At 41.1% G+C, this 18747-nt stretch overlaps 2 protein-coding genes across 4 annotated transcripts in view; one reads left to right on the top strand and one right to left on the bottom strand.

Moving 5' to 3' along the window:
• The window catches only part of LOC141206697 (ileal sodium/bile acid cotransporter-like), an 84414-nt gene extending 76556 nt beyond the window's left edge, over positions 1 to 7858 (top strand). The window contains exons 4-5 of one of the 2 annotated variants that reach the window (XM_073664235.1): positions 2433 to 2590; positions 4312 to 7858. In XM_073664235.1, the coding sequence (XP_073520336.1) occupies positions 2433 to 2590; positions 4312 to 4327 (174 nt within the window). In that variant the 3' untranslated portion in view covers positions 4328 to 7858. The remainder of the gene's footprint in view (positions 1 to 2432; positions 2591 to 4311) is intronic. The other variant, XM_073664234.1, reaches the window with a different exon arrangement.
• Positions 7859 to 9431: 1573 nt separating this feature from the next.
• The window catches only part of RMP64 (ribonuclease MRP subunit p64), a 35099-nt gene continuing 25783 nt past the window's right edge, over positions 9432 to 18747 (bottom strand). For both annotated transcript variants that reach the window (XM_073664232.1, XM_073664233.1), the window contains exons 5-9: positions 17313 to 17390; positions 16364 to 16710; positions 14372 to 14433; positions 13391 to 13641; positions 9432 to 12006 (exon numbers count right to left, since the gene is read on the bottom strand). In XM_073664232.1, the coding sequence (XP_073520333.1) occupies positions 11667 to 12006; positions 13391 to 13641; positions 14372 to 14433; positions 16364 to 16710; positions 17313 to 17390 (1078 nt within the window). In that variant the 3' untranslated portion in view covers positions 9432 to 11666. The remainder of the gene's footprint in view (positions 12007 to 13390; positions 13642 to 14371; positions 14434 to 16363; positions 16711 to 17312; positions 17391 to 18747) is intronic.

Here is an 18747-nt window from a genome sequence, read left to right as displayed (position 1 = left end):
TTTCACCCTTCTTAAAGAGGTTTTCTTGCAAACAAAAGTTAATTTTAATCAATAGATCTTGGAATTATAATAACTTACACAATTAGATGTGTTTAAATAAAATGTTCCTGTGCTGAGATAATCTTATAAATGTTCCCCTGCTGTGTCCTGTGTAATGGCTGATCTGACCGTACAGAACCCGGTCTGATCATACTACTGTGGTGGCCAAAACTATTGGCACCCCTGCAATTCTGTCAGATAATGCTCAGTTTCTTCCTGAAAATGATTGCAATCACAAATTCTTTGGTATTATTATCTTCATTTAATTTGCTTGCAAGGAAAAAACACAAAAGAGAATGAAGCAAAAATCAAATCATTGATCATTTCACACAAAACTTCAAAAATGGGCCAGACAAAAGTATTGGCACCCTCAGCCTAATACTTGGTTGCACAACCTTTAGCCAAAATAACTGCGAACAACCGCTTCCGGTAACCATCAATGAGTGTCTTACAATGCTCTGCTGGAATTGTAGACCATTCTTCTTTGGCAAACTGCTCCAGGTCCCTGATATTTGAAGGGTGCCTTCTCCAAACTGCCATTTTGAGATCTCTCCACAGGTGTTCTATGGGATTCAGGTCTGGACTCATTGCTGGCCACCTTAGAAGTCTCCAGTGCTTTCTCTCAAACCATTTTATAGTGCTTTTGGAAGTGTGTTTTGGGTCATTGTCCTGCTGGAAGACCCATGACCTCTGAGGGAGACCCAGCTTTCTCACACTGGGCCCTACATTATGCTGCAAAATTTGTTGGTAGTCTTCAGACTTCATAATGCCATGCACACGGTCAAGCAGTCCAGTGCCAGAGGCAGCAAAGCAACCCCAAAACTTCAGGGAACCTCCGCCATGTTTGACTGTAGGGACCGTGTTCTTTTCTTTGAATGCCTCTTTTTGTTTCCTGTACACTCTATGTTGATGCTTTTTCCCAAAAAGCTCTACTTTTGTCTCATCTGACCAGAGAACATTCTTCCAAAACGTTTTAGGCTTTCTCAGGTAAGTTTTGGCAAACTCCAGCCTGGCTTTTTTATGTCTCTGGGTAAGAAGTGGGGTCTTCCTGGGTATCCTACCATACAGTCCCTTTTCATTCAGATGCCGACGGATAGTACGGGTTGACACTGTTGTACCCTCGGACTGCAGGGCAGCTTGAACTTGTTTGGATGTTAGTCGAGGTTCTTTATACACCATCCGCACAATCTTGCGTTGAAATCTCTCGTCAATTTTTCTTTTCCGTCCACATCTAGGGAGGTTAGCCACAGTGCCATGGGCTTTAAACTTCTTGATGACACTGCGCTCGGAAGACACAGGAACATTCAGGTCTTTGGAGATGGACTTGTAGCCTTGAGATTGCTCATGCTTCCTCACAATTTGGATTCTCAAGTCCTCAGACAGTTCTTTGGTCTTCTTTCTTTTCTCCATGCTCAATGTGGTACACACAAGGACACAGGACAGAGGTTGAGTCAACTTTAATCCATGTTAACTGGCTGCAAGTGTGATTTAGTTATTGCCAACACCTGTTAGGTGCCACAGGTAAGTTACAGGTGCTGTTAATTACACGAATTAGAGAAGCATCACATGATTTTTCAAACAGTGCCAATACTTTTGTCCACCCCCTTTTTTAGGTTTGATGTGATATTATTTCCAATTTGGCTTTAGGACAATTCTTTTTGTGTTTTTTCATTGAAGACAAATTAAATGAACATAATAATACCAAAGAATTTGTGATTGCAATCATTTTCAGGAAGAAATGGAGTATTATCTGACAGAATTGCAGGGGTGCCAATACTTTTGGCCACCACTGTACATCTCCTGGGCAGGGGAGGAAGGAAAGGAGTATACAGATATTACAGCAGGGGATCACAGCTGATTCTTTTTGTGAGGTAAAACATTTCACTGCCTATTTTTAAAACAATGTTTTACTTCAAAGAAAGAATCATTTGTAATCCCCTGCTGTAATGTCTGTATAGTCTTTTTCTTCCTCCCCTGTCCAGGAGATGTGGTATGATCAGACCATGTTCCTGCACGGTCAGACACAGCCATTACACAGTACACAGCAGGGGCACATTTATAAGATTATCTCAGCACAGGAACATTTTATTTAAACACATCCAATTGTGGAAATTATTATCATTCCAAGATCTATTGATTAAAATGAACTTTTGTTCTTGGGAAAACCCCTTTAAGGACCCATCAAATATTATTAAGTAGGGGTCTAGTGCTTAAAGATATTATTCCCTCTTCCTTTACTGCATCATACATTAAAGATGATCTACAATCTTTTTTTTTATGATTATGTATTCCCCTCTGTACAGTGAATTTTATACTGTGTATTATGTATTTCACTTATGTATTACTTGTGCCTCATTTCTAAATAATAAAATAATAGTAAATAATCTATTTAGGTGTCGCACTGTGGCGCTAGAGACCGGCCTGCAGAACACACAGCTATGTTCTACTATTGTGCAGCTCTCATTCACACCTCAGCAGCTGGGACTGATCTTCACATTCCCATTAATATACAGTATTTTCCAAATCCTGATTGCCATCCTTTTCCTGATATGTAAGTCTACCGCTTATTTTTTATTGATCTTAGAGCGAGATATGAGATACAGAAGTAGAAATAGAGAATGACAACCACACTGACACTAAAATATCAATTATTAACAATCTAATGGTTTATATAAAAGTTACACCTTCTTTTTGATTTTTAATTCTTCATAAATCAAAAATACACATAAAAATGACAATCTTAGCAATATTTTATTACAAAAATCCATTTCTTTCTCCTCCTGAACTGATCATTCGACCGAAAATTCTCAATTGATGGGTAACATCTGTCTTCAGGGAATACAGAATTTCTCATTACTGAGCTAAATAGATGTCATTTCAGGAGAACTTGCAGCAGAATATCTGTGTCTGCCACCAGCTCCTCCCTCCTCCACTGTCCATAGAACTTTAAAAGCACTAACTGTCACCTATCTCAGTAATGGGAAAGTCTGTCTTCACTGACGACAGTTTATAAATTTTACCCATGAATTAAGAGTGAAATAATCTAGGAGAAAGAAGCACATTTCTATAATAATATATATGACAAAGTTGCTTATTTTACTATGTACTATTGATTCCTAAAATGCAAATAAATATGATGGTTACTGGTTACTCTGTAAATGTTATCTTAAAGGGAATCTGTCAGGTCGTTTTTGCCTACCCCACTAATAGTATCCTGAAATAGGGCTTGTGCAGCCCTTTAAGGGTATGTAACTTTTATTTTTGTACATTGCCCTGTTGTGTTGCTGTAAGCCCCGTAAAATTTATAGTCGCATGCCGGGTAGTAAAACATATGTAAATGCGTAATAAATATTCACCCCTTCCCCCTCCCATAATCCCACCCACCCCTCTGTGCTGGCATCAGTGTTTCAGTCAGACTGCCTTATTACTTGCCCGAGGATCATATTGCAATCCTGGGACTGGTTATTGGCAATCCTTGGACTGGCCATTGGCAATCCTCGGACTGGCCATCTGTTCTCCTGACCTGAGCATGACAGCTGCATAAAAATACATGCTGTCATGCTCAGGTCAGGAGAGCCGATGGCCAGTCCGAGGATTGTCGATGACCAGTCCGAGGATTGTAATGTGATCCTCTGGAGAGTAATACGGCCCTCTGACTGAAACACTAAAGCTGATGCAGAGGAGTGGGTGGGATTATGGGCGGGGGAAGGGGTGAATATTCATTACGCGTTTATATACATTGGGCTAGCCGACGCGCGACTATAGATATTCCGGGGCTTATAGCAGCACAAGGGGGCCACGTACAGAAATAAAAGTTACATATCCTGAAAGACTCAAGCCCTATTTCAGGATACTATTAGTATGGTATACAAAAATGACCGGACATATTCTCTTGATATGTTAAATGGAAAGGAAGGGATCGTTTTACCATTTTTATGCCATTTTACCAATGAATTTGGCAAAAACACAACAAAGAAATCATTTTCAATTGATTTCTATCGCTTTAATGCTCCTTTTGGCAATAGTTTCTTTTGTTAGTTTTTCTTATATGAACTAATAAATACAATAATTTGCACCACTGGACACCAGACAGTGCAGAACTGAACCATTTCTGATTGTTAGGTCCAATTTATCCGGGCCACAATTTCTAGCCTCACTGGAGGTCTCATGTCCTGACCTCCGGTTCAGGAATTGAGGCACAAAGACGGACCATAAAAGACAGATGTGTGAATGAGGTATTTTATCACCAATTTATTTGCTTTATTCTCCCAGGTTACCAAATTTATAAAAAGACATGTGGCAAAAAGCTGACAGTGGACGATTCCCTCGTGTCGCCCTATGAAAAGACAAATGATGGCTTTATTCTGGATGAAAAACCAAATCTTGATGAAAAAACAAAGATCTGATACTCAGCATGCACATCATGGACTGCATTCAGGACGCAAAAATTCATTCAGGATTTTGAATAAAATTGGTTTCTGAAAGAGATCCTTCACTTGGGATTGGGATCTACAAGCAAAATCCAACACCAAGACCACAGAAAAACCCAAATAACTGAGCTACTTATGTAATGAATTGGGCTCCATATATAACTATAAGATGTCATGGTGTCTTATTATAATGGGAAATATTGAAATGTATTATATTGGTAAACTAGTCTTTCTCACAATATTCTGTGCAACTACTTTCTTTATACTGGAACATAATAATACACATGACTTTCAAGTTACAGTCATCGAGGAAAGAGCACATTTTCACTGCTGAAGACGACAGGAAGAAGAACTTCAATACTCGCTTGCTATTATACTGGAACTCTGCCACCACCCAAAAGTAGAGGTTTGCTGTCCCTAATCATCTCTCAGGATCTCCTCTATTCTTTAGCTGAATGATTTATCCTAGGAAGGAACTTCTAGTTTCTCCATCCGCTATTTTTTAAGTCATATATGTAGCAGAGCTCAGTGTGTAACCCCTTTAAGAGCCCACCTAATTTGCACTTTATGGACCAGGCAATTTTTTTCATCTTGTTCCAAGAGCTATAACATTTTTATTTTTCTGTCACTGAAGCTATATAAGGGTTTGTTTTTTTTGTGGCACAGGTATTTTTTTTAATGGTGCCAATTTGGGGTACATATAATTTCTTGATTAGCTTTAATACAATTTTTGGAGGAGGGTGGGGATTACGAAGAAAAATTTACCAGCAATTTTTAGGATTATTTTGGCTTCAAGGCATTACATTTATTCTTCAGGTCAGCACAATTAAGGAGATACCAAAATTTATATAGTTTTTTTTTTTTTTGTACATTTATTTCTTTTGCACATTAAAAAATGATTACGATTATCCGTGGATAGACTTTGTCTTTTGCAGGAAGAGCTGATGTTTTATTGGCATCATTTTGGAGTACATAAGGATTTTGATTGCTTTATGTTGCACAGTTTTTCTTTTGAATAGCAGGACTGGCACACACTTAATATCAAGCCACTCCAGCTAATTAGAAGAGCCACGGATGCCAAGAGGTAGGAGGCCGTTCTCAGGGCTCCGTCAGCCACAGGTTACCGACATGGCCGATGGATAGGGTCCTGCAAAGCGATTAGCACCAACTCTACCAACTGTGTAAACTTTGCTCTTACTTTTTATATAATAATGCAATCTGTATAGAGGAAATGTTGATTTCCATTTTATATTTTCAAACTTCTTTTTCAGCCTCACTTTTGTACTTGTACGCACATGAGCCTGATTACTCATATAATACACTGCAATATGGGTGTATTGCAGTGTATTGTACCTATCAGTGCAAAACGGACAGGCAATCAATTAGGTGTACTAAGGTCACAGACTTGCGTTTCAATGTTAGACCCCCACCTTCCATAGCAACCTACCATTAAGTCCCAATCCAGTCGCAGGAGAGTCTATGAGGTAGCGAGAGTCCCCTCCCTCTTCCCAACCACTTAGAGGTTATGGGCATTTTGATCGCAGCATCTAAGGGATTAAACTACTAGGATTGAAACTAGCATTGTAGTCTCACTCCTGCTGCTGATCTTGCGGGTGCACTGACTGTAATGATGAAAATGTAAGTCTTTATATAGGAACCAGCATCTGATCATGATATATATAGGCAATAAGAGGGTTCTCCACTGATCAAAGTGGCCCCCTGCAAATATCCCCCAAAAACAGCTATAATCTGTGCAGAACCAGACAGTAAATGTTCAATCTACCCACAGTGTCACCACACTGGCAGTCATAAGTGCTCATTGCCCACTTATATCAGTGGCTTGTCTGTGTAATGCAGGCCAGGATAGGATGACAGGACAGAGTGTAACCACTCTCCAATCAGGAGAATAGATGGGGAGCCCAGCTATTAAAGGGAATCTGTCAGTAGGATCAAGCCTCCAAAGCCATGTATATGGGCATGTAGGTCACATGAAGCTGAATAAAATACCTTGATATGTGATCAAATGTCTTACTCCAGAAAAATCCATGTTTTTCTGATATTTAAATGAGTTGTTCAGGACTATGGACCTGACACTGATCTGCACGAGAATCTGCATCCAGAGCTTATTATAAATTAAAGGAGGCGTTACCAGTGTGAGACATGTAACTAACACAGCCCAGTATAACTCAACTTTCTCTCCTTACAACCACATTTGCTGCAGCTCTCACAGCTCTGCTGTATTGCAACCCTGTCTGCCTGTGAGATGGAAGCGGAAGCACTCAGAGGACACCTGCAGATGTGTTAGTTATAATCACACACAGCTCTGCAGTGAGCAGCCATTATACAGGGTGGGCCATTTATATGGATACACCTAAATTAAATGGGAATGGTTGGTGATATCAACTTCCTGTCTGTGGCACATTAGTATATGGAAAGGGGAAAACTTTTCCAGATGGGTGACCATGGTGGCCATTTTGAAGTCGGCCATTTTGGATCCAACTTTATTTTTTTCAATGGGAAGAGGGTCATGTGACACATCAAACTTATTGAGAAAAACAATGGTGTGCTTGGTTTTAACGTAACTTTATTCTTTCATTAGTTTTTTACAAGTTTATGACCACTTATAAAATGTGTTGAAAGTGCTGCCCATTGTGTTGGATTGTCAATGCAACTCTCTTCTCCCATTCTTGACACACTGATAGCAACACCGCAGAAGAAATGCTAGCACAGACTTCTGGTATCCGTTGTTTCAGATGCTAGTTTAAGGAAGAACATGTCTACATGTACTTATGGAAAGATTAAATTAGTGTTACCTTTTTTGTAATGAGACTACTATGAAATATATAAGGTGGAACATATTTTTGCCAAAAAGGGGTCATATTTGCAATACTATTTGATACAAAAATATCAACTATCACCAAGCATTTTGCAAATACCACTAAAACAACAGAAAGGGGTACACTAACTTACTGTACTGATTTAGACCAGAAGAGTCTCCTCCAGCACCAAGATGTCACAAGTCGAGTGCTGGGAGATTTTCATTAGACAACATAAATCTTGTACTGGTATTTTTATGATAATGAAAAAAACATTCCAGAAAATGCCTACAAACAATTTAAATGCACGTGAAACATTAACCAGCAAACAAAAGTAGCTTACAAACCATATTCCTGAAATAAAATTTATATTTATCGCAATCTTTTCAGGTACAGTATAAATAACATGTATATAGTTTGTCGTAAACATTTACTGCTGTATGCTCATGTACATAGTTTGGTAATGTGTCATGGGCCTACCTCTACTCTTCCAGAAAGCGGTAAGAAATAGTGTAAAGTGAAAACCACTAAGGTTTGCTACTCTTGAAAAAATATATACAAATGACTAAAATAAAAAAAAAGTTGAAAAACATGTCTAACTTTGTCAGGAGTGCACATTTTTTGGGCCAAGAGCCACACTGCCATACTAAACAAATCCCAAGGGCCGCATATTTTATTTTATTTTTTTTAAAGGGGTAGTCACATGAATACATTACCAGAACCACAATCAGTGCATTATTACCAGAACCAAATTTTGAGTATTGGAGGATTCAGAGTTTCTGCTCAGTTTCTGTTCCAAAAAAAAAAAATCAGTGTGAAGACATGCCAACTTAAACAGAGTTCCCTGGAGCAGACACTTGCCAAATCCTCCTCATAATCTCAAATCTCTAAGTTTTGACACTTTTTAAGTTTTAATATAGCCACGAAACACATTATGAATTGCTACACGTGTACAAGATCAGAATCACAGTCAGTACATGAATGCAGAGCCAGAACTGATATCAGTACATGATTGCAGCACCAAGCTTAGTACAGTGATCAATTGTAATGTCAGCTCAGTTACATATACATTTGTATTGCATGAACCTACAATCATCAGTATGTCCTTAAAAATGGTGAGATGGTGGGAGCTGTTACCAGCCATCGTCAACCTGCGAACCATACAGGAACCACAGCCCTGATGAGACGCGGGCAGGATCACAAATTATTGTTATATTGTTATAGCGTCATTTATTCCATGGCACTTTACATGTGAAAAAGAGGTATACATACAAAAACAATTACAATATTGAACACAATGTGACAGCGACTGGTACAGGAGGAGCGAGGACCCTGCCCGCGAGGGCTCACAATTTACAAATTAAAAAAATTTGCATCCAGGTACCTTATCGGTCACAGCTTCCCATACCTTTTGTCTCTATGAAGCACAGACACCATGATGAGATTCCACGCTTAATGCTCCTTTCACCAGACTTCCCTGTTCTCAGTCTTCAGCTGCACATCCAGACACGGTGCCCTTAAAAATAAAAGCATCATTATACTGCCCACTAAATAAAAATATCTCCTATGCTCTGCCCCTGAATAAATAATTGTCCCTCACTGTGATTTCTGCACATAACCACAAACTCCAAAATACCCCCTCCCCCACACACTCACTGCCCCTCTCCAAAATAACCCCTCCCCCCCACACACACTCACTGCCCCTCTCCAAAATAACCCCTCCCACCCCCACACACTCACTGCCCCTCTCCAAAATAACCCCTCCCACCCCCACACACTCACTGCCCCTCTCCAAAATAACCCCTCCCCCCACACACACACACACTGCCCCTCTCCAAAATAACCCCTCCCCCCCCACACACACACTGCCCCTCTCCAAAATAACTTCCCCCCCCCCCCACACTCACTGCCCCTCTCCAAAACCCCCTCCACACAGTCCCTCTCCAAACCCACCCACCACACTCCCTGACCGTGTTAAATCCCTCCCCAAAATATCCTCCCACACATCCCCCCCCCCAAAATATCTTCCCACACATCCCCCCCCCCCCCCAAAATATCCTCCCACACATCCCCTCCCCCAAAATATCCTCCCCCACAACCCCCCCCCCAAAATATCCTCCCCCACATCCCCTCCAAAACCACCCCTTTACAAGTCACCCCACTGCCCCTTGCTATACCTTGTTCCATTTCAAAATACCCCCTAATGTCCCAAATTGATACATTGTGTGTCCTTGTAGTAACACAACCCTTCCACCCCTCATCTAAAATAACATAACATTTAATCTTTGGCTAATCCATGGAGGACTTACCAGTGCCCAACTTCTCCTCGGCCTCTGCAGGCCTGGCAGTAGTGTGATGACGCTATCACATCGCTGCACGTTGGGAGCGAGGGATGAGGAGCGCTTATGTGTCCAGGCGCCACAGTGTTCAAATGTTTTCATGTCTGAAAGACACAAAATACATTTGAATATGGGAAGAAGCTGTGTGGCCCACCCAACATCCTTCATTGGAAGCATACAGCCCGCAGGATGTATGCTGTGCAGGCCTGAACTTGGTTTACATTCACTGGATTTTTTTTTTTTAATTAAACCGAGTACCTCCTTCAAATTACCGCTTATCTAGTGTTTCTTTCTCTTCTGTGCCACTCTCTTCCAAAGTTATGCCCCTTGGTAACAATGGTGCAGATTTTCCCTTCAACCAACTGGGCGTGCACCACAGAACTTCTGTGGGCATTTGCTTTTTCTCCTGATGCTAGCCAATCAACACAGTCACACCCACAGATAAGTGCTGTGGTACACACCCAGTTGGTTAAAGGGAAATTTTACATATTTATTGCCAGGAAGCATAACTTTAAAAGCACTTCTGTAACTTGTTTATAAGAGACAAGCTGCACCTCATACTGATGCCACTTATAATTGTTCCTCTCTGTATGCCAATTGGCATTGTTCAGTACAATATGTGTCTTCAGACTGATCAGCACCTCTCCTCTGTCCGCACAAACATAGTCTTTCCTGTCTGAATTGACTTCATCCATACAGGCTGTTGTGCCTGCGAGCTCCTGTTCCCTAATGTGCAGGTGCAAGAACTAAGAGTGAATGACCAAGGTGATATCAGCCATGTCACACAAGTTAGGAAAGACTGTGGCTGCAGGGATAGAGAAGGTGCTGAGGACAATCCAGAGACACTCATCAGACCGCTTGGCCCAGGTTAAGCACATGGCATGAAACAATTATACTATGAAGTAGCTGCAGAAGTGCTTTGAGAGATGACTGGAAGTTGGTGGATATAGTTTATATAGGAAAAACTTGGTGATGATGTCCTTTAAAGATATATTCAGGCCTATATAAACAATCACCTAGCTACTGATTCTGTTCTTCCCTGGCTGCAAGATGGCAATCCATGGGATTACATATGTTTCCCAGTAGAGGTAGAATAAAAGGCTTCTTAAAGGTGTTCAAAAACAATTTTTGAAGCAGAAACCAGTTACAAAAACTCTCCACCTTTAGGAGTTTTTGTTTTCCTGAAGTAGTTCTGAAGACTTTTGGAAGAGATGCTTTTGCTAAGAGTTCTTTGCAGCCCTTTGATCGCACAGTGTCTAGCTTGGAGCAGATCTCTTGAGCATCTGCTTCAAAGAAGTGACATGCACTCGCCCATCATACTTTTTTTTTTTTTTAAAACCTCTTCAAAAAGTGAGTGGGGGGGATGCTCCAAAACCACCTCAAATGAAAAGCAAACTCGACAGAAATAACTAGGAAGTCAACACAAACTGTGTGAACATAGACAGCAGCAAAAGAGTAGCAGCTCAATAATTGCTTGTGGCTTTAGGATAAGATATAGATGTATATATAAAGTTAGGAGGTTACGAGAAGGTTGAGAATGATGTACGTCTATCTAGTTTGAACTGGTCTTTTGCAATGATCATCACGGGAAGGCAAGAACAAATAAATTACTATAGTTGCCTTTGGAGATTGTCAGACAAGTATAGTCTGCTATTTACAGTGGCTTTACTTTGCCTAAAGGAAGCAGCTGTGGATAATGAAATGATGTAATATTTTACACCAGATAACTCCACCAGTTTACATTTACATTGTCCAGGAGAAGAATTGTTATTATGATGCAGCAAACCACTCTGTGTATTGATTTTTAACTAATTGCACACCTTTAGTAACAAACAATATTTGTTTTTGGTGCGTTTACAATTATTATACACTAGATCAATACAGCCAGAGGCTAATATGCAGAATGGCAGCATATAAAAAAGGAACACTGGAGACTTAAAGCTTATTTATCAGTCTACACAACATTCAATAACCACTGCCAAAAAAACATTAAAGTATACTGTGCATTTATTGCTTCCCATAACAATCCATCCCATCTTCTGCTAGATTCCAATCGATGAGAATATATCATCAATGTCGTCTGTGTCAGAAAGACATTGGTCTGTTCCTTTAGTGCTGGACAGCTGAAGCTTGGATGTCGGAGGCTTCAGAGCAGCATCAGCAGCTGTGGAAGGCGCCTGCTCTCCAGGAAACGACTCCAGACACTGCGGAGATCTTAAACTCTTCCGTTTAACTCTTCTGTGCCTTTGTGAGCCAGGGACCGTGTGTTTCCAAGTTCGTTGAAACCTTTGTATTCTTTTCTTTAGATAATCACTTCTCAGGGTCTGCTCACGCAAGCTCTGACACATGGACTTTTTCCAACATCGCAGCTTCTTTTTTAAACTAACAAAAAAAATTGAAGAGAAAAGAAATGCAGTAAGATAGCCAGATATCAGTGAGGAAAGGATGCAAGTAAGGGCGCAGACAGACGGCCATAATACTCATGCGAGGATCATATTGCAATAGTCACACTGGCAGTCTGCTCTCCTGACCTGAGTGACAGCTGCATAGAAACACATGCTGCCACACTCCGGTCAGGAGAGCAGACTGCCAGTCCGAGGATTGCAATACAATCCTCACGTGAGTATTATAGCCATCTGACTGCGCCCTAAAGGACAAAATCAGCCAAAACATGCCAATCAGACCATCATGGGGGCATGGAAGGTAAGCAATCCAAAATATAGGGAAGACATTGGCAATCGAGGTGCTAGCCAAGTGCTCACTTATGGACACAGAGTAATTAACATTTCTCACTTGTCCTCAGGAGAAGTTTGGCCCACCTTGGCTTGATTGCAAACATCCCATGAACTTGTATGGCGCACCCTCATTGCTAGACCTTTCCAATGCAGATGTGTAGAGGACCCCTTTGTATCAACCACGGGGTCTCTGCATATATCTCTCCTTCCAAAAATACATTTTTTTATCAGTATACATGCAAGTACTAACAGTACTACAGAATTGTGATTTAAAGGGAACCTGTCACGTCCTATCTACTATCTACACAGCCCCCATAGCGTTGTTAGTGATGCAATGTGCATCACTAACATGCTTTTTTCATTAAAACTGGTGCAACTATAATGATTTTATAACCTTTAATATACTTAGATCCTACTTGCTTGTTCACTCATAGGGGTGTGATTCTCACATTCAGTCCCTGCTGGTGCCGCCCATGTATTTGAATATTGCTCCTGGCAAGCGGTATTATTGTGGGGCGCATGCGCATTTATACATGTCCGGCCGCTGGTCCCACGCCTGTAGAGTGAGGCTGTGAGATTACCAGCTTCAATGCGAACGCACTATGTACCCACGCGTGCGCAGTGAAGCTGTGTAGTTCGCAACTTCACTGTGCATGCGCTATGACGCTCTGTTCCCCGCGGTTGCGCAGTGAAGCTGTGAACTACACAGCCTCACTGCGCAGGCACGGGACCAGTGGCAGGACATGTACAATATTCAAATACATAGGCGGCGCCAGCAGTGGCTTAATGCGGCTCCCGCCCATTACCGAATATGAGGATCACACCCCTTTGACTGAAAACGAGCAGGTAGGACCCAAGTATATTAAAAGTTATAAAATCATTATAGTTGCACCAATTTTAATGAAAAAAGCTTGTTAGTGATGCACATTGCATCACTAACAATGCTATGGGGGCAGTGTAGATAGTAGCTAGGACGTGACAGGTTCCCTTTAATGCATATATCTGCACAGCTTTTAGCCAAGCAAACATACCTGTATCCTAAGGCTTCAGCATATTGGAGTCTGTGGCATCGCAGATGTCTATTCCTGAAGAACATCATCTCTGTTTTCAGTTCCCTTTCTTTACACCATTGTACTGCATAATGCAGTTGTTTAGAAAGACTTTTAAAATCCTCTGCTTCCTGAATTTTAGGCACCAAGTGCTTCACACATTTCTTTTTTCTCTTGTGTTTTGATAGACACTCCCTTTTATTGGATTCATTTGACTTCTTACTGTCAAGACCCTGCAGCCAAAAAAAAAACAAAAACAAACAATATTTTAATATAAAATAAAAGAATTAAAAAGGTAGTTGTACCTGTAACAATGTTTCAGTGTCTGTACAGGGTTTCCATACTACAATAATCATTAAATCCGCTTACATCCTGCAGCCAAAGTACATGGAATAAACAATATCCCATTACTATGCAGCAAGAAAACAAGTCTCAGAACAATTGAGTATGTTGTTTTAGTGGATTCCACATGAACAGACCACGAAAAATCCCAATGAGGCCAAATCCTTCAGCAGCTGCACCAGAACATTTGGTGCAAAACCACAACAATCTAAGTTGGCAGCCCTGTATTTCTGCCACAGATCCCTTACAAATACTTCTAGTGTGAAAATATTCTTAATGTTGTTGTACCTTGAGACACTTAAGGAGAATATAAAAGGTTAAGCAGAGTATAAAAAGGACTGCAGAACGTCATCTGCTACAACAGATGGTCACCCTTGTCAACAACCAAGCCATTGCCCATGAGCATGGCATCAATGGCCAACACTAATATAAGGGCAGGCTCATGTAACAACTAAACGTTCTTCAAAATCCCTGTCGGCAGCTAAAACTTGAGAATGACACTGTGCAAGGGAACAAGGCAGTAAGAAAGCACTTTTGAATGACTGGTACGCATTTTTTGATAAATTATTATTTGAGACTGGTTGTCAACCAGCCAGTCCTTTTATGCCAGGTGAAACTTACTTGTAGCCCGCTTGCTTTTACTGGCTGAAACAAGGATTTAACATCAAACGTCTTCAGGATGCCTGCACAACAAAGAATAGTTTAGATTATTTCTGTACCAACATAAGCTTAAAGGGGTTGTCCAGTCTAAAACTACAAGTCTGCAACCACTGTGATTGCAGACTTGTGAATCCTCACATCGTGAGTGCTGTGAGAATTCTCCAGTACCGGTAGGAACAGGTGCGTGACCGCAAGTAAGTGCTATACATACTCCGGGTCACATTACGACTAGACTGTTCACAGCCTCGCTCAATACACTTGCATTAAGCTAGGCAGCACCCATCCAGACAGAATGAGGCAGGGAGCATGCATATTGCCGTACCCAGCGCCGGCACAGGAGAATCTTCACAGCGCGCACGATGTGAGGGTTCAAAATAGTCTGCAGTCACATAAAATGACTGCAGACTTGTAGTTTTAGACTGATCAACGCCTTTAATACCTCCTGTATTATTACAATGCAATATTACTACCAGTATCCCAATCACTCGGTGGTTATTAGGATAAATGGGAAGCTGTATCACTATTTCGAAAGGAGTTAAAAACAATCTATATACACCGCTGTTATACTGTTCAGTATCTGAATTTGTTCTCAGTGAATCCATTATCAGCCGGTCTGTGCAGAAAACAGCACAGCAGCAAATATAAAACTGGAAGAATATGTGACATAAGCAACTACTTAGTTTTTCCTGGCTTATACCATGTAAAATACAGTCTAAGACTATTGCCCGTGGTATGTTCTGCACCGTACTCGTCACAAATAATATCTTCAGGAGCTCAGTTTTAAAGGAGACCTAATAGCAACCCCTTGTAAAAGAGGACGTATCACAAGGTCCAAAATATGCAGTTTCCGCTCTTATTTTATTCCTACTGCTCCCAAGTATACAGGTTTTTTTTTTTTTTTAAATCCACAATATGGTTTCCAGAGATATGGGCTTTACCAGGGATCACTGCTCACAGGGTAAGACCATGTTTACACGTTGCCTTTTTCCCATGCGTTTTTGCCTGTCCGAGCACAGTGAATGAGATTTCTGAAATCTCATATACAAGTTGCTTTTTTTTCCCCAGGAGCCGTTCAGCAAATAAATTAAAGCTGCACTCTGAAACAATACATTATGTAAACTTTGACCTGTATTACTGCTGTGGAAAACATATTAAAGAATGAAGGTACTTAGTGCACAAATTGACCAATTTGTGAGAGCACAATAGCCAGCGAAGAGGCGTACCTCTTTGTTGGGACCCTAAACCTAACAGGATGCCTCTACTGGGCTAAAAACCTACAGGGCAGGTAGGATCAAGCTCTATTTAAAATCGCCTTAGGCTGATGGGAGGCATGCTTAGTCAGAGGGAGTGTACTGCAAATATCAAAAAAAACTGCCCGGCACTTCCAAACAGAAAAACAAAAGTGTGAACAGGTGCAAGTTAGGAGAGCCACTCTATACAACTAACAAATTAAAGTTGCACTCTGAAACGTTACAAAGTTGCACCTTGTCGTCGGCTGTTGGGCTCACATGAGTTGGCCAATTTGTGTGCCAAGTACCTTCATTCTTTAACATGTTTTCTACAGCTGTAATGCAGCTCCAATTTCATATATTCAATGTTTAGGTACTATAGCACTACAGAGTGCAGCTTTAATTTGTTTGCTGAATGGCTCCAGGGAAGAAAAAAAAATAAGCAACATGTGTGAGATATCAGAAATCTCATACACTTTGCTTGGACAGGCAAAAGCCCATCTTCTCCTCCCTAAACTGCATTTATGGACATGCAGGTCTCTGAAATGTAAAATTATCAAGCCCAGAGCAAGTAACGACTAATTTACATATTAACGTAAATATACTGTAGGTTTCGGGTGTTTGGGGAAAGGGGGATCTTGCTGACACTCTCTAAGGGGATAACCCCCTTGAAAACTATTATAATAAATCACATCATGTGAAATAAAACCCCCCATTTTCTCACCTCTATTCAATCTTGGCAATTGAATTGGCTGCCCCAAATCAACAAGTGTCCTTTTTGGTTCTTTGGCCTCAACATCTCGGATTTTTCTCCTCTTTTCCCCTTTAGTCATGTTACTGGCATCAAACATATTGTTTACAAACTGTGCTTTGACTTTTTGGGAAAACAGGTTTGGTACTTTACATGTAATGAAGTCACTGAAAACACAGCCCAGGTGGTCTTGAATATTAGCAGGATACACAAAGTCTTTAAAGTAAGGCATTTTCTGAAAGTCTGACACCTCTTTCTGCAGTCGTAGGTGTGTGCTGTATAAGGCAATGAGGCGTTTTAATAGTCCTCTGTACAGAACCCTAAATGAAAAAAATAAACGTATTACTGAATGATTTCTACATAACAGACAGTGCAATCAGTTCGTGAGTGAGGCAATAACTGGTATTAGGCCTGGAATGGTGCCATGCCTTCCATGGAGCCCATCAGCAGACCGGCCATGCCACAGACAGAATGTCAGCATTCTGTCATGCTGACGGACCCCTGAGGATTGTGTATAGGGACTCCTTCTGATAACACAGATTTTAGGCTATTGCATACGGTCACATTACATCTACTTTATTCATTGTACAATATTAGGAACATTTCTAATCATGGCACCCATTTCAATACATTTTAAAACAAATCCACCTTATATTGTGTCTGTCAAGTTTCCTGCCCTCCAGAAGGCAACAAAATACTAGCCATGCGAATGGTTAATTAGCTGTAGACATATACGATACAGATGGGTGTATATAGTTATACACACACACACGGAGTAGTATACATTTGGGACAATTAAAGCTCTATAGAGTTTATATTAATGCATTCCTTTGCTATTTTCTGAGCGGCTACAGACACTCAAGTGCATGATGCACAGCACAACATGAACGTCACCACACAGTAAAGTGACATGTATACAGACCATAAGCGGCTCAACAGTCCCAGCAGCACAATGTACATGACGACAAATTCACTCAGCTTCAGGTTCTGTAAGCATAAACTGTTTAAGGTAGTAAAGGAAAATCTTGCAGAATAGCAAACTTATTTTAAGTTCAAATGCGTGATGGCGCAGTCACAGGTCACACGGAACTTGACAGATTTATGCAAGCCATGGGAAAATGATATTCCTGTGCGGATGTCATTTACAGGACTGTGTGAACACTGTTATGAGTGATACAACAGAGGGAATGCGATTTTTTGGAACCATATATTCCACTCAGCAGCTTCGCTCTTTAAATTTGCGAGGTGTTCTGATTCTTGGCCAAGCGGTTCTCTATAGAAACTTCCACTTCATAAAAGTGTAGCTTACGTTTCACAGGGGCAAATGTCATATACAGGATGCCACCTTTGCCATATACCATATCTTAAAGCACCACTCCAGCGTTTTAAGAATCGTAATAATCTTTATTTTTATATAGCGCCAACATATTCTGCAGCACTTTACATTATCATCGCTGTCCTTATTGGGGCTCACAATCTATATTCCCTATCAGTATGTCTTTGGAGTGTGGGAGGAAACCGGAGAACACAGAGGAAACCCACGCAAACACGGGGAGAACATACAAACTCCTTGAAGATGTTGTCATTGGTGGGATTTGAACCCAGGACCCCAGAGCTGCAAAGCAACAGTGCTAACCATTGAGCCGTTTTGTTTTTTTTTTTATTTTGTTTTTTTAGCGCTGGAGTGGCGCTTTAAATCTAAGCCCCCTGTCCCTGGTCATACTTGCCCTCCAGTGTCCATTCCCGCGGCGCCCTCTTGTGACAGTAGCTTCTGACTGTCCGGAAGTCAGAAGATATGTTACAAACTCTCAATACAAGTGTATGGAGTGAGGCGGCACCCACTAAACAAACTCTGGCCAGGAGTATGTATAACGCACACATACCCTCTGGTCCCACCTCAGAAACCAGGCGAATCCCCACAGCGCACGCTGGGGGAATTCATAAGTCTGAAGGTCTACAGTGAGTGCAGACTTATCAATTTGAACCAGACAACCCCTTTCAAGCCCAAAACGTATAGTACATGTTCCTAGAGGGCTAATAAGACCCACTATTACCTAACTTTCCAGTAAGAGCAGGCTTCAGAAAAGACCTCCTAGTGGACATCAGGGAAACTATGTTCTGCAGCAGACAGCAGAGTAAAACTTTTGAGGTAGACAGAGCACCTTGTATTGGAGCAAGAGTGCCAGTTTTTCCTCCCTGTTGCACTTTGAGATTGGAATCAGACATGCCGTTTTGGATGCTGTTTTTATAGCACTAGTGGTAATTTTTGGACCACCACCTGGACCACCACCACCTGGACCACCACCACCTGGACCACCACCACCAGAGTGCTGCTTTAAGATAAAGCCAGGAAATAA

This window comes from Phyllobates terribilis, unplaced genomic scaffold, assembly GCF_046119375.1.
Source record: "Phyllobates terribilis strain yellow unplaced genomic scaffold, ASM4611937v1 Scaffold_2__4_contigs__length_985480577, whole genome shotgun sequence".
Classification (NCBI taxonomy): domain Eukaryota; kingdom Metazoa; phylum Chordata; class Amphibia; order Anura; family Dendrobatidae; genus Phyllobates; species Phyllobates terribilis.
This window is presented reverse-complemented; position numbering and strand designations above follow the sequence as displayed.